General features: G+C 43.0%; 1 protein-coding gene across 1 annotated transcript in view; it reads left to right on the forward strand.

The window, feature by feature from the left end:
• Positions 1-1,037: 1,037 nt before the first annotated feature.
• LOC124004018 (FYVE, RhoGEF and PH domain-containing protein 5-like) overlaps positions 1,038-16,693 on the forward strand; it is a 66,602-nt gene continuing 50,946 nt past the window's right edge. Inside the window, 4 exon segments of the mRNA XM_046312749.1 lie at positions 1,038-1,266; positions 3,481-6,301; positions 14,378-14,495; positions 15,359-15,417. Of these exon segments, the coding sequence (XP_046168705.1) occupies positions 1,257-1,266; positions 3,481-6,301; positions 14,378-14,495; positions 15,359-15,417 (3,008 nt within the window). The 5' untranslated portion in view covers positions 1,038-1,256.

Here is a 16,693-nt window from a genome sequence, read left to right on the forward strand (position 1 = left end):
CTACAGTGTCTGACCTTCTAGTTTGTAGAAAAATAATAATAAAGAGGCTAAATGTGACCCTCCCAACCTGTGGGTGTTTAACCAGCGATGTTAGCTGGCAAATCAGGGGCCCCAGGAGACTGACTATTCCAGCTTCCCCTTGTGTCTCGGGATGTCTCTGTGTCCTTGAGCAGCCCATGCTTGAGCCCAGATAGAGGTTACTGAAAGTTTGGCTTTCCTTGAGCCTTGAGAATGTACACAGCACCACTCAATCAGCCGACATTAGCATACCTAAGGGGTTAACGTTGTCAGCCTTGTCCATCTGTTGCTAAGGAAGGGTTGCCTGTTGTGCGGGAAACAGGGAGAGCGGTTTCCTGTTATGTAGAGCGGTTTTTAAAGGGTTGCTTTTCTCCAATCATGCAACAGATGCCCAGCCAGAAAGCCGGGCCAATAGCAAAAGCTTTTGGTGTCCCAAAGAAACTGTTTTTAGAAACTGTTTTTGGGAACTTTAGAGTTCCTAGTAGTCTGGAAATGTTTGAGGGACATATACTGTATGTTCTGGAATATTATAGTAGGTCTTACAACACAAGTTTATCATGACTCATACATATTGGAAAACGATTTTGCTGACAGAGTTCTCAGACCTATCTCACATTCAATTTGTATGAATTATATATCCATTTCAATAAAGATATCAATATTGAAAAGGAACGTTTGTTTTCTTCTTTAATAATAAGTTAATAATTAGAGACACTATGAAACCACAGATTCCAAAAATATCCACTTCATGTGACTGTGATCAATGCCTCATATAGCCTTGTATACTCACACATCTAATACATCCAACTCTGTCTCAAATACATCAAAGGTTAATGCATTCATTTATGGTGTACATACCGTATATAGCTATTGAAATTTTAAATGTCTGCTTTTTAATGATCTGAATGTAGATTAAGTGGGTTTGGTCAGTGGTCCTTGTCCGCGCGATAGACCTTCCTCCTCATCAGGAACTGCGAGAGAGCACCTCCCTTCACGAGCGCACCAGTCGCCCATCGGATGCAAGCTATGTGGACAAACAGCTGCTACCTTGACGGAGAAATCCTCGACAAGTAGCGAACACTTGGATAAACAGCGAGAGACTTTTGGATTTAGACGACTTGAATACTTTCAACATGAATTAGGGATAAGTTTCTAGAACCTGTGGATACATGTGGCGATTGTTTCCTGCTTGTGAAACATATATGGATATATGTTGCTATGGTGGATGATGTTCCAAAATGAACACAGGTACTGTATGTAATAATATTCATGTAGCGATGCGCATTCAATCAAATTGAGCTGCTATAGACTACTCATCCACCCAGTGTATTTACATAAAATGATGCTCCAAGTGTGTGTGCGTGACGTAGAGAATGTCTCTATTTCGTGTTCACAACAAATTCACCTTTTCCTACACCACTTGAAATAGCATTGGATAAATGGAATGTATTTTTTTTTAAATCATTGCAGCATCATAGACCAAACAGGTACACAGTTTAGATTCGTTTGTATTACTTTTTCTTCGAGAGATCGCCCAATAGGGGGTCAAATCACTCTGGGTGAGAGAACAGCTATTGCGGAATAAAATTCAATGAGTAGTGATGGGTAGTGAAGACACTCACCAGTGTCATCGCGGATGTCCTGCAGCAGCCTATAGAGTGATTCATGTGGCATGTTATACTGTATGACCGATGATGTGATTATTTATTCAACTTTTGAGGTGAACCCAAAGATCTACTGAATTTCTACTGCACTGTGATGATTGGCCTATTTACTGTGTAGTTTATAGCCTTATTGTTATTATTTGATGGGTGACATTTCATGATTCCCTCACAGTCTGAGATCATATCATGTGAGCTTGGCACAGTCAGGGTCCCCGTGTCTATTTTTCATTTGTTTTTTAAACATTTGTTTTAATTGAATTCATGTTGCATAATTCATATCCTGTTGTTTGCAGAGGGGACTTAGTGGGATGTTTGTTTTTTCTCCGTTTTATTGTTCTTTGACACACTGAAAGGACCTTTTCAGCAAAAGTGTGTGTGTGTCAGGGGAAAAATGACAAGAAGGAAGTCCATTTGTGTGAGAATTTGTACTCCTAGAAGGGTTCATGAAGGAGTAAGGGTGCGCTGTTAATGTCCTTTCCTCATGGACTTCCTGCGTGGAGTCCTCAAGGGGAGTCTGCTGGAATAGTTTATTAGTGGTGTTGGAAAACAACAATGAGACAGACAGACAGACAGACAGACAGACAGACAGACAGACAGACAGACAGACAGACAGACAGACAGACAGACAGACAGACAGACAGACAGACAGACAGACAGACAGACAGACAGACAGACAGACAGACAGACAGACAGACAGACAGACAGACAGACAGACAGACAGACAGACAGACAGACAGACAGACAAGGAGCGAGAGAGCATAGTGCCCGCAGGGTTTAATAAGTTGTGTGTCACGGCAGATACTAAATTACAGGAAGAGGGGTAAGTTGTGTGTCACGACAGGTACTAAATTACGGGAAGAGGGGTAAGTTTTGTTTCACGGCAGATACTAAATTACAGGAAGAGGGTAAGTTTTGTTTCACGGCAGATACTAAATTACAGGAAGAGGGGTAAGTTGTGTGTCACGACATGTACTAAATTACAGGAAGAGGTTTAAGTTTTGTGTAACGACAGGTACTAAATTACAGGAAGAGGGGTACGTTTTGTGTCACGACAGGTACTAAATTACAGGAAGAGGGGTAAGTTGTGTGTCACGACAGGTACTAAATTACAGGAAGAGGGGTATAAGTTTTGTTTCACGACAGGTACTAAATTACAGGAAGAGGGGTACGTTTTGTGTCACGACAGGTACTAAATTACAGGAAGAGGGGTAAGTTGTGTGTCATGAAAAGACTTAACAACCAGTCAGCTATCTTTGACAGGTTCTCCATCCTTGAATTGTACTAATTATTGAAAACAAATAGCTAGAAAACACTTGACTTGACTGTAAGCTACATGCATGCAGTGCCTGAGTCTCAAAACATGGGACTTTGATATAGGTGAAATACAATAAAACTGGGTTGTGTCTGTCTGTGCATGTTGTTTTTTGATCAATTAATTCATTGATGAACATTAAATGATGATCATGCCATTTAAGTGTAGAACAATAAGTCTCTATATTCCAGTCAGGAAGATATTATTGTTCCTACAGTGTGTTCCCTATAGCTTTGTTGTTTTCCCAGTAGATAGCCATCTGCATATCACAGAGTTTGAGACAAATCTGCAGTTTTTCTATTTACAAATAAAAACAAAGGCTTTTTATATATCCATACAACCAAAATTCAACCAAATGTTTAAAAGGGTATGGAAATATGATTCTAGGTAGGTATTCCACCTTCATCTACTACTTCAATTACTATTGAGGTTGAACATTGCAATTGGACTGAAATTAATCATACTTTTCTCTCCTTTGCTTTCCAGATTTACAGAAGCGACTCCAAGTTCCCCAACCAAAGATCCGCAGTCACCTAACAATCAAGGTACAGTCCAAACTGATGTCAAAGCCTTGTCCCTCTACCCGGGGTCCCAAACCTCCCATCGCCCCAAAGCCCAGACCCTCCTTATCTGAGACAGAGCAAGAGGAGGAGCAGTGCCCCCCTCACGGTCTGAGCAATGGAGACCTGACCTCCTCAGAGGAGGAACCTGAGGACCCCCAGGAGGTGGCAGAGGACCACATAACTCACCCCACAGAACACAACCAGGAGGAAGCAGAACCAGAAGAAAACCTCAATGACATCAGAGATGATGAAGGGGGTAGTGAACAGGAGGAGAAGGGAGATGAGGGAAAGGCGTTGACCGATGCAGCCCCATTGGATAACACTAGTGCTACTGACACTCACATTGCAGTAGAGGAGGAAAACTCTAAAGAAACAGATGACTTGAACCTTGAGAGTGACAGTAATGACACATCTGTGGACCCTGAAGATGTTTTGATGCCGTGTCTCTCAGAGTGTGAGAGAGGGAATGAAGAAGCAGAGTGTGTCAAAGAGCGGAGGGAGGAAGAAAATATTTTATCTGAAGAGACTGAAACAGCCGGGGAGCCTACTGGATGTCCAGAAGAAGATGCAGAAGAACCGGACACAGAGGATTATGATCATGGGAACTTCCCTAGTCAACCTGCCGCAGACACTAACAGTGGGTTTGAAGATGAGGACAGATCCCCTGGTGGATATTTGCAGTGCAAAGTACCCACTGATGAGGCTGAGGAAGAAGCAGAGGTTCTCTCACTGGGAGCAGACTGCTGTACACACACACCCGTCTGTGAAGACTATCCCTACGACGTGATTGGCCCTTCAAATGAGCCTGTTTACACATGTGACACTGGTGAGCCCGGTGACACAGGCGTGTGGCAGCCCGAGCGTGCCACCAAGGACCCCTCTGGGCGCTTCCGTTTCTCTGGCAGCACTGAGGATATGTTTGGGCCTTACTCTGTCATTGAGGCAGTGCCTGCTGACAGGATTCGCACCGCTGAGCCTGATGTGAATCACGACGATATATGCTGTGGTGACAAACCACACACTCCAAAGGAGATGGACACAGCAGGCACCTTTGACCAAGAGCCTTATTATGTGTCATCGGACGACATGGCAGAGCTAGAGGATAAACAGAAACTCCCAGAAGAGCGTGAGATCCAGGACAGTCCTGAGCAATCCAGCCAAGACAGAGAAACAGCTAAGGAGGATATGGATGAATACGCAGACATCGATGACTCCCTCTGCCCAGAGGCCCATGACTTTCAGCATCTGGAGGGTGCATCATCAGAGGACTATGTGGAGATTGGGGACGATGATGAGACGGATGACACGGAGAGGAAGCAGATAAGAGGGAGGAGTGTGAGAGAGAGAACAGCCAAGCGTGAGCAGGCTTTCTCCAGCCAGCGGAACAGCTGCCAGCCCCGTCTCAGGCTGTGTAACATCACAGTGCCAGCAGACCTGGACCGGACACGGACCCCAGAGCTCACCAACAGGGTGGTGTTCGCCCATACCACAGAGGCCTTCGAGGAGGACATTGAGGAGCTGGACGGCCACATTGTGCCTTATTACGAGGACTCCAACTCAGATAGTGAGGAGCACATCTATGAGGAGGCTGGTTTTGACTCTGAGGGGGAGAACTTTATCTCTAAGAGCATTGTGACGCGGTCACGCTCCTACTCTGGGAAAGTTCCGGGTTATGTCCCTGAGACGGTTCCTGAGGAGACATCAGAGTACCAGAGTACTCATGACTACTGTACTGTGGCCTTAAACCAGAATGGAGAACCTCTGGTACGTCCTGAGCAGCCTGAGATCAACAGACTCATCCCCTCTCTGAAGCCACGCCGCTTCCTACTATACCCACGCTCATACTCCGTAGAGGGTCAAGAACTGTCATCAGGCGCTCACACAGAGGCTGACCAATCGCTGAAAGAGGAAGACAGGATGAAAAGGACAGATGACACCCTCTATCTGCCATGTGTTGTCACTTCTTCAGGAAGCATTTCTCAAAAGAGCCACCAGTCATCCAGCGGCATTTCCACGCCCACTTCTCTGGTGGACATTCCACCTCCCTTTGAATTGGCTTACATCACCAAAAGACCCGTCACTAAAAGCTCCCCATCCCTCCTGATCAGCGTCTCTCCTGAGTCCACAGACAACAAGCCCAAGAAACAGAAGTCCTCATTCAAGCGCTTCCTGGCCCTGAAGTTCAAGAGGAAAATGGACACTAAAGGCTTTGGTGATGGTAGCAGCCGCTCCTCGCGCTCCTCCTCTGAATCCAGCCACCACGGGCCAACAAGAATCCTGGACCTAGAGCGCAGGAGCACTGGCTCCCCTCAGCCCCAGTCCCAGTCTCGCATGGTGAAGCCCCAGCAGCGTCCTCCAGACCTGCCCTCAACCTTTCTGCCCTACAAAGATCACAGGAAAGGAGACCCTATAGCCTACGGAAGCAGGGGCGTGTCCAGGGTAGAGTCCTTCGAGGAGCGCTCCCGTCGCCCCCTCATGCCCCTCCCCCTGACCAAACCCCGCTCTATCTCCTTCCCCAATGCAGACACATCAGACTATGAGAACATCCCAGCTATGAGCTCTGACTATGAGAACATCCAGATCCTCCCTGGAGGGAGACCCACCAGATCCATGACTGTCACAGAGTTCTTTGAGGACCCCAACCGCATGGTGGCCCCCTCTAATGACAACGATGGCTATGTGGATATGAACAGCTTCCCTGGGATCGACAGCAAACCCCAGTCACCTGAGCAGGAGCCCGAAAGGTACAGTCATTTATTATACTCTCGGATGTTGGGCCTCTTCAGTGATTGTCTGAACTGAATTACCAGCACATGAAAAAATGCCTCTCAATTTCATACAGTCTGCAGAGAGGGCTCTTCCCCATAGTACTCTGCACACACTGTTTTCTAGTGAACTGGTTTGGCCAGGCTCCTTCAGTTCAACATTGCAATCTCCAGGCCAGCTGAGAGATAACTGTAGCTAAAATGAACAGCGGGCTCCTGGCTGACCACACTTCTCTTTTTTGGAGAGTGTTGTGTTCTGTGAGAGATGAGCAGCCTGCTGTGCGGAGGCTCATTGGGTTTGGAAAGATGGACAATGCTTGTGGGAGAGCTTATCCCACTTTGTCATTTTCTGGATTTCAAGGTCACACCTGGTGTTGGTTTCATATGTCTTTTGAGGGGATGGAATAGCTCACAGACACTGAACACTGTAGACAGAGCTTTATGAGAGAGAGAGAAAGAGAGAGAGAGAGAGAGAGAGAGAGAGAGAGAGAGAGAGAGAGAGAGAGAGAGAGAGAGAGAGAGAGAGAGAGAGAGAGAGAGAGAGAGAGAGAGAGAGTGTGAGAGAGAGAGAGAGAGAGAGAGAGAGAGAGGTAGGAGTAGATTGGTATAATTGCTCTCCTGTCCTTGACACCTGTGGTTAGGTTTAGGATCGCTTTTATTAAAGGCAGTTTCCCCAATTGCCTCTCTTTCATTGAGCCCAGGAGAGGTGGTGAGATTTACAACAGGGCTGAATAGAGATAGGAGGAGGACTCACTGGGACCTGCTAGAACCAAATCTCTCTGTTCTCAGCCACTACTCTGTACAGCCACCTCAGGTCACCCTCCAGTCACATTTAGACACCTGTTTGATGGTGGCTGTGTTTTCATAGGGACAGAACATTTCTACAGGCCTCTTAACAGATGTTTTATACATTTTCACAGCAATGCCTGGGAATTTATGGTTGCGGTATACAAAGCTGCTTATTTCACACATATTGTGATAATTTTAATTCATTATTTATATTTTGAAAGATTTGCCCAGATGGAGTGTTCTATTAACATGCAATTGCAGTATATTTTGATTCATAGAATAATTAAGCAATAAGGCACGAGAGGGTGTGGTATATACCCAATATACCACGGCTAAGGGCTGTTCTTAGGCACGACGCATCGCGGAGTTGGCCATATACCACAAACCCCCGAGGTGATTTATTGCTATTATAAACTGGTTACCAACTTAATTAGAGCAGTAAAAATTAAAGCTTTGTCATACCCGTGGTATACGGTCTGACATACCACGGCTGTCAGCCAATTAAGGCTACAGTAGGCATGTATCTTTCCTCTCCCCCAGAGCTCCTCCTATTTTCCAGCTGTTGACGTTATCGATTGGGCTCATTGTGTGGTGGTGGTCTGAAATCTCAGGCCCTGCTCACTGATCTAAAGGGGACTATCTGTCCTGTCGCCTCGCCTCGGCTGCATTCTCTCTGGAGATACCTCTGTTGCCGTGGATGCTGTGTGTGTTTTGTTTCATTTTGCTGTGTGTGTGTGTGTTTGTGTGTGTCTGCATTCGAATGTTAGGGTGTGTATTTGTATTTGCCTGCCAAGCTTATGCTGAAGGGTTGACATTGCCCCTGTCCGGTGGACCGATGATGGCAGGGTGATTTATTGAGCATGTATTCAGAAGTTAACACTCTTCTCTCACCACCCAATAGAGAGGAGCGAGACTGTTGAGGGCAAAGGGACAGTGGGCTGAAGTAAGACAATGGGATAATGCCCACATAAGAAGGCAAATAGTTACCACAAAGTTAGAATGTTGCAACAGTATATTTTTTTTACACCAGATTTGATTAATATACAACACAGTTCTCACACTGTTTAGCATAGAAAGGCAACGAAAAACACATTTTGTTTGTAACTGTAAAGTAAGGCAGGGTAAAGAAATGCAAAGTAAGAATTTATGCAGACATTAATGAATGTGTGTGCCTGTTTAAACTAGGGTCCTGCTGGATCAGAGCTGGAGCTCACCGGGACAGACTGAGACTGTCTTGCCCTTGCCAACATAGCTGCATAGGGACAAACAGAAGAGTGAGCTCTGTGAGAAAGCATCATGTCAGAAAGGAAGGCATCTTGACTGTGCTTGTGTTCTTTTCAGAGGGCAGTCAATGTGCTTATGCAGTACCAGTAGGATCAACAGCACCAGTGAACTAATGTCATCCCACTGGAATAATCCCACAACAGACCAAACCACAAAAGTCAAGATGATATACATACAGTGTACATACTGTATATATTGTGCAGGTCTTGTTATAGATTTATATATTTGTTCCATCTGCAACATATGCAAATATATTATTAGAGAGAGTGAGAAAGACCTGCCAATTACACACACACACACACACACACACACACACACACACACACACACACACACACACACACACACACACACACACACACACACACACACACACACACACACACACACACACACACACACACACACACACACACACACACACACTCACTCACTCACTCACCGGACAGTTTATTAGGTACAGCACCCCGTTCACGAACATGGATCGCTCCTACAGTGAGTCACGTGGCCGTGGCTTGCCATATAAAGCAGGTAGACAGGCATCATGACATACTGTTTGATTGAACACTGGAATGGGCAAAACGAGTGACCTAAGCGACTTTGAGCATGGTATGATCGTCGGTGCCAGGTGCACCAGATCCAGTATCTCACAAACGGCCACCCTCCTGGGCTTTTCACACACGATAGTGTCTACGGTTTACTGTGAATGGTGCGATAAGCAGCTCGTTGATGAGAGTGGTCAAAGGAGAACAGCAAGAATTGCACAACTCGTCGATCCTCATCACAGATGGGCTATTTCAACAGACGACCACACCAGGTTCCATTCCTATCAGCTAAAAGCAAGAAGAAGCAGCTCCAGTGGGCACGCGATCACCAACACTTCTGTAGCTCAGTTGGTAGAGCATGGCGCTTGTAACGCCAGGGTAGTGGGTTTGATCCCCGGGACCACCCATACATAGAATGTATGCACACATGACTGTAAGTCGCTTTGGATAAAAGCGTCTGCTAAATGGCATATATTACAATTGAGGACTGGAAAAACATTGCCTGGTTTGATGAATCCTGGTTCCTGTTGCGTCATGCTGATGGCAGAGTCAGGATTTGGCATCAACAGAATTAGTCTATGGACCCCTGCCTGGTACAAGCAGGTGGCGGTTTTGTAGTGGTGTGGGGAATGTTTTATTGCCACAAGTTAGGTCCCTTGATACCAATTCAGCAATAAACATGGCCGGTACTTTGTATAATTCATGCCCCGAAGAATTCAGGCTGTTCTGTAGTTCTAGATGGGTGTACCTAATAAACTGGACAGTTTACAGTGTACATACTGTATATATTGTGCAGGTCTTGTTATAGATTTATATATTAGTTCCATCTGCAAAATATGCAAATATAGTCTTAGAGAGAGTGAGAAAAACCTGCCCATTATTCTTATTTATGGTAAAAAGGTTTACTCGACCTTGAGATACAGCAGCATGATGGGTAAACCCCTAGTTTGTAACAGATTTGTTTCTGTTGCCACACCACTCTGGGACCTGTGGTGCCACCTCTGATTTACCCTAATGTAAAGAGCAAGTGGGACCCAGTCTTGACCATTTAAACAGGGTGCTCACAGTATGACATGACACAGGCCCCACTCAAAAGACAAATAGCCTCTCAGATGCTCCTCTGTTGTTTGTGTGGATGGTCTATCAAGGCAGTCACAGTCATACAACACTGTCAGACATCTAGCAGAGCAACAGTCATAAGTCAAACAGAATGATCAACATAAGCAGAACAAAACCATTTAAAACTGTTTTCGTGTTTTTAAAACCCCATCTGCGTTTACATTTCCCTTGTTGAGTCAACTAATGACCCTATTTACACTTTTCCTGTTTTCTTTAATAGCACAATTACAAGGACAGAATAGCACCTGACCTGTGAATGCACAGAATACATATTTAAATGCTCAATGTTTAGCCCAATTGAAATACATATTACAGTTGAAGTTGGAAGTTTACATACACCTGAGCCAAATACATTTCAACTCAGGTTTTCACAATTCCTGACATTTAATCCTAGTAAAAATTCCCTGTCTTGGGTCAGTTAGGATCACAACTTTATTTAAAGAATGTGAAATGTCAGAATAATAGTAGAGAGAATTACTTATTTCAGCTTTTATTTCTTTCATCACATTCCCAGTGGGTCAGAAGTTTACATACACTCAATTAGTATTTGGTAGCATTGCCTTTAAATTGTTTAACTTGGGTCAAACGTTTTAAGTAGACTTCCACAAGCTTCCCACAAGTTGGGTGAATTTTGTCCCATTCCTCCTGGTGTAACTGAGTTTGTAGGCCTCCTTGCTCGTACACTCTTTTTCAGTTCTACCCACACATTTTCTGTAGGATTGAGGTCAGGGCTTTGTGATGCCACCTCTTTAAGGAATACCTAGGGTAGGATAAGTATCCTTCTCACCCCCCCCCTTTAAGATTTAGATGCACTATTGTAAAGTGACTGTTCCACTGGATGTCATAAGGTGAATGCACCAATTTGTAAGTCGCTCTGGATAAGAGCGTCTGCTAAATGACTTAAATGTAAATGTGATGGCCACTCCAATACCTTGACTTCGTTGTCCTTAAAACTTCTTAGGGCTAGACACGTTTTTTCTAAATATCTGCCTGACTGACACGCCCAAAGTAAACTGCCTGTTGCTCAGGCCCTGAAGCCAGGATATGCATATAATTGGTACCATTGGAAAGAAAACACTTTAACGTTTGTAGAAATGTTAAAATAATGTAGGAGAGATTATAACACAATAGATATGGTAGGAGAAAATCCAAATAAAAACCAACCAGAAATAGAGACCAATGTACCAAGCTCTTACAATGGAAAGTATAGGAGCATACCTAATTCTAGCTCCCAGGATGCAATTCCTATGGCTTCCACAGCGTGTCAGCAGTCTATGTTCAAGGTTTCAGGCTTGTAACTTCCAAAACAAATAGAGTTTTAGTACATGGACACAGTCTTTGGAAATTCGTGTTTGGGCGCGCGATGAAGACAAGACGCACCTGCTAAAATCGGTTTCCTATTGAACATACTTCTATCCATAAGAAATGTTTTAGGGTATCTGAGGAGTAAATAGAAATGTATTTTGACTTGTTGAAACAAAGTTTAGTAGTAGATTTTCGGATTCCTTTCTTTGCATGTTGAACGAGTGGATTACTCAAATCGATGGTGCCAAATAAACAGACCTTTTGGGATATAAAGAAGGATTTTATCAAACAAAACGACACTACATGTTATAGCTGGGACCCTTTGGATGACAAATCAGAGGAAGATTTTCAAAAAGTAAGTGAATATTTAATCACTATTTGTGAATTTATGAAACCTATGGAACAATATTTTGATGTGGGGCGCTGTCCTCAAACAATTGCATGGCATGCTTTCACTGTAATAGCTACTGTAAGTCGCTCTGGATAAGAGCGTCTGCTAAATGACTTAAATGTAAATGTACTGTAAATCGGACAGTGCAGTTAGATGAACAAGAATGTAAGCTTTCAACCAATATAAGTATGCTTAGGGTCATTGTCCATTTGGAAGACCGATTTCCAACCAAGCGTTAACTTCCTGACTGATGTATTGAGATGTTGCTTCAATATATCCACATCATTTTCATCCCTCATGATGCCATCTATTTTGTGAAGTGCTCCAGTCCCTCCTGCAGCAAAGCACCCCCACAACATGATGCTGTCAACCCTGTGCTTCACGGTTGGGATGGTGTTCTTCGGCTTGCAAGCATCCCCCTTTTTTCCTCCAAATATAATGATGGTCGTTATGGCCAAACAGTTCTATTTTTGTTTCATCAGACCAGAGGACATTTCTCCAAAAAGTACGATCTTTGTCCCCATGTGCAGTTGCAATCCATAGTCTGCCTTTTTTATGGCGGTTTTTGAGCAGTGGCTTCTTCCTTGCTGAGTGTCCTTTCAGGTTATGTTGATATAGGACTCGTTTTACTGTGGATATAGATACTTTTGTACCTGTTTCCTCCAGCATCTTCACAAGGTCCTTTGTTGTTGTTCTGGGATTGATTTGCGCTTTTCGCACCAAAGTACATTCATCTCTAAGAGATAGAATGAGTCTGCTTCCTGAGCGGTATGACGACTGTGTGGTCCCATGGTGTTTATACTTGCGTACTATTGTTTGTACAGATGAACGTGGTACCTTCAGGCATTTGGAAACGGCTCCCAAGGATGAACCAGACTTGTGGAGGTCTAAAATCATTTTTCATAATGTTCTGAGGTCTTGGCTGATTTGTTTTATTTCTTTTGATTTGTCATGTCAAGCAAAGAGGTACTGAGTTTGAAGGTAGGCCACCAATTGACTCAAATGATGTCAATTAGCCTATCAGAAACTTCTAAAGCCCTGACATAATTTTCTGGAATGTTCCAAGCTGTTTCAAGGCACAGTCAACTTAGTGTATGTAACTTCTGACCCACTAGAATTGTGATACAGTGAAATAAGTTAAATAATCTGTCTGTAAACAATTGTTGGAAAAATGACTTGTTTCATGCACAAAGTAGATGTCCTAACCAACTTGCCAAAACTATAGTTTGTTAACAAGAAATTTGTGGAATGGTTGAAAAACAAGTTTTAATGACTCCAACCTAAGTGTATGTAAACCTTCCGACGTCAACTGTATATACCCCATCAAATCCTTGGAAAATGGGGACATGTACGCAGGTCTTTTAATAGAAAATCACTGTATGCTCTTCTGAATTTGTCACAGTAGATTTAACTCCCAGTTATTAAGGAAGACACTGGTTGCAAAGTCAAAGATATTGCCAGCATAATTATATCGCTGTGTAATGTGCATTTTAAAGTCTTTAAAGTATTGTTCCTATTACCAGTTTTCCTGATGGCAAAATTATATACAGTGTAATGAGGACATGTATTGCATATGGAACCAGGGAAACATAGATTTTTAAATGTGGAATAGATATCTAATAAGAAAACATTAGGCTTCCTATTAAAGCAGTGGTTGAGCTGGAGTTAACTCTTGAAATTACCTCTTAGTAGGTAGTAAAAGGCAAATATTTCAATCTAACTGTTCTGTAATGGTTTATGTATATTGTCATTAATGTAGCTGTATAGTACTTGATTGCTTTATGAGTACAATTATGTCCTGTGTGCCTAGACTCTGGGAGAGAGAGTACAGAGAGTAGAGTACAGTACTATTCAAAGAGTGAGATATTATTGGAGAATCTGAGGATTGTCTCAATGTCTCAGTGAATATGAAGTCTAGCTAGGAACTATTTTAACATTTGGTATTCAGAAGCTGAGAGGTTAGACATGCAGTACAGGCCAGTAATAGCCTCTGTCTTTATGGGGTGATCTCTTATAGTTATCAATATAACATGCTCGTTATACCCTCTACCGCAATGTATGTGTGTGTGTTTCCTTGTAAATCTTGGTACAGGACAATATGTGTGCGCCTATATTTGTTCATGTCAAACTGTGTGTGTGTGTGTGTGTGTGTGTGTGTGTGTGTGTGTGTGTGTGTGTGTGTGTGTGTGTGTGTGTGTGTGTGTGTGTGTGTGTGTGTGTGTGTGTGTGTGTGTGTGTGTGTGTGCGTGTGTGTGTGCGTGCGTGTGTGTGCGTGCGTGCGTGCGTGCGTGCGTGCGTGCGTGCGCGCGCATGTGTGTGTGTGTGTGTTCCTCTGGTCTGTCTCTCTGTGATGAACCTGTTCACAGCAGGATCCCAAAGCAGACACTTCTTCTCATGCTATTAATGCCCCTGCAATCTGTCTCCCGTCATCCATAGTACTATTGTAGGACATAGACACACACACACACTGAAACGCAAACTCACACAGCTGAGTGGCTATTACATGCAAGGGCAGGAGGAGCGGTGCATTGAAAAATTAAGAGCACATTTGACTGTCTTCTTTGCACTCTTGCAGCCTCTATAGTAAAACGTTATGTCCCTCTTCTCTCCCTGATTTTGCAGTGCCTACACTGAGCCTTTCCCAGTGAACCATACTCCAGCAGGGCTCTCAGCTGAGGAGGACCATGGACGTACCTCAGAGGAGGAGGAGGGAGGAGTGGAGCATGGCTACGACAAACAGGTGAGACATCTAGCAGGAAAGACAATAGACTATGTCATTTTATGAACATGTATTAAGTCACAGGTTTCACAGATCTTCAAAGATTTGGGAATAAAACGGTTATGAGCTAATTTTTCTAAGATGGATGACCTTTACTTGTATTATCCACAAAATAATATTTAACTTGGCTACCATATTCAATGATGTGACTCACTTTCTGTACAAACTCCAGGTTCCTCCTTCTTTCTATTCAATCAGCAATTTTATAGCAGCCCAGAGAGGGACCCCACCCCATCCCTCTGCCACAATAATATCAGCCTGGCTCTGGCCACGTGACTCACACTTCCTTGTTTTATTTTTCATCAAAAGGAGATAAATAGTTGAGCCAGTCCCAGGAACAGTTCTCTGGATAAAAGTGGGGTTTGGTCACATTCTAAGGAAGTGAGGATCAACAAACTAGTCCGGTTATATTTGTACGCTGTTCTGGTTTAGTAAAAAACTAGAAGAGTAAGACTAATGGCCATAATTCCCTAAAATGTGTTCATGTTTATTTTAGGTCCTAGAGGTTAAAGAGGCTAGTGATTACCCACTAAATCAATGGGGAGCATCGTTGTCGCCACGAACACAGCCAATCAGCCTCTCATACATAAGTGCATCTGAATTTAAACCTGTGTATTTGAAAAAGCTTTCTCGTCTATGCTTGAAATAATCAGTCTTATTTTGACAGCAGAAAATCTAAAACAACCTGAATTTGCTTTTCCTCAATCTCCTGTTCCCCACGTAGCTGTTGCTATTTATGTTTCTCAGGAATAAGTGCACACACAGAGCCTTTTAACATCAGCTCTGTTCATTCATCTCATGCTACTTTCCCTTCTGTCACGCAGATTGATGGGCGATCCAGAGCCTTCTACGTCGCCAAAGAGCTGGTGGATTCTGAGAGACTGTGAGTAACTCTTTTAATGGATTCAAAATCCTCCCTGCTTTAGTCAGGCCATTCACTATCTCTCTTGTTCTCTCTCTTTCTCTCCTCTCTTCCCTCTCTGTCCTCTTCATCACTGTTTTCACAAATTCATTGAGCAGCATCCACAGCAACCCAAACTGACAGACAATTCTATTTAAACCACAAAGCATGAGAACCCGGGATTATTGTGTGATAACTCCCGACTAAGGACTGTTCTTAGGCCCGAAGGGAAGCCGAGAGCCGGGTAACGGCCCTTAGGAGGGCCTTGTTTATTTTATAAAATGGTTGCCAACATATAGTAAATGTGTTTTATTTCTTCCTTCCAACAGACGATATAGCCCAAGCCAATTGTTAATTCTGAAGTTGCTAACCAAACAGGCTGGTCGTTTATTCATGTTTTGACCAATAATCTATCTTGGCACTACCCCACCATTCTAAAAAATATTTAGGAAACGATAGAAATGCATTTATTAATGTTTTTGCTATGTTTATTATATTACAGACACCTTAATGCATACTTTTAAAAGTTAAAGTGTTACTGTCCCCACTAAAACAACAAAATACTTAAACACATGTCATTTTGTCCTTTAAAGATGAATTGAAATACTGTAGAATGCCATGAATTCCTATGGAGGACTGCTCCTACTGGGTAGTGCCAATATGGCTGACTGGGGGCTTCAAAGACTCTCACTTGCCAGTACATAACACCCAGGATCCAGGGTTTATTTACATCATTGGTTTTGACCCAGTCTTTCATTCTATTCATTCCACTTTGTTATGCTAAACAAGCCATTGGCATGTAGCTAGCTATGAGAATGTCAATGATGACGAGAGACAAGAAATTCAATCAATAATTATTTAATAAATATAAATAGGAAACAACAACTTCAGAAAATAATGATTTAATAAATATAAATAGGCAACAAGAACTTCTTCAAATAATGATTTAATAAATAATTTATAAATAGGCAATTGTTGAGTCAATTCTACTGTATTAGTGACTGTATGTTTGTTAATTCCATGTGTAACTCTGTGTTGTTGTATCTGTCGAACTGCTTTGCTTTATCTTGGCCAGGTCGCAGTTGCAAATTAGAACTTGTTCTCAACTAGCCTACCTGGTTAAATAAAGGTGAAATTAGAAATGAAAAATAAGATAGCTATGGAGGATAGCTAGGCTAACTAGCCAACTAAAGCTAACACACAATCACATCAATCAGCTGAAGTGACAGCAAACTATGTGCATATTCATTTGTTTTAC

Source organism: Oncorhynchus gorbuscha, linkage group LG18 (assembly GCF_021184085.1).
Source record: "Oncorhynchus gorbuscha isolate QuinsamMale2020 ecotype Even-year linkage group LG18, OgorEven_v1.0, whole genome shotgun sequence".
Lineage (NCBI taxonomy): Eukaryota > Metazoa > Chordata > Actinopteri > Salmoniformes > Salmonidae > Oncorhynchus > Oncorhynchus gorbuscha.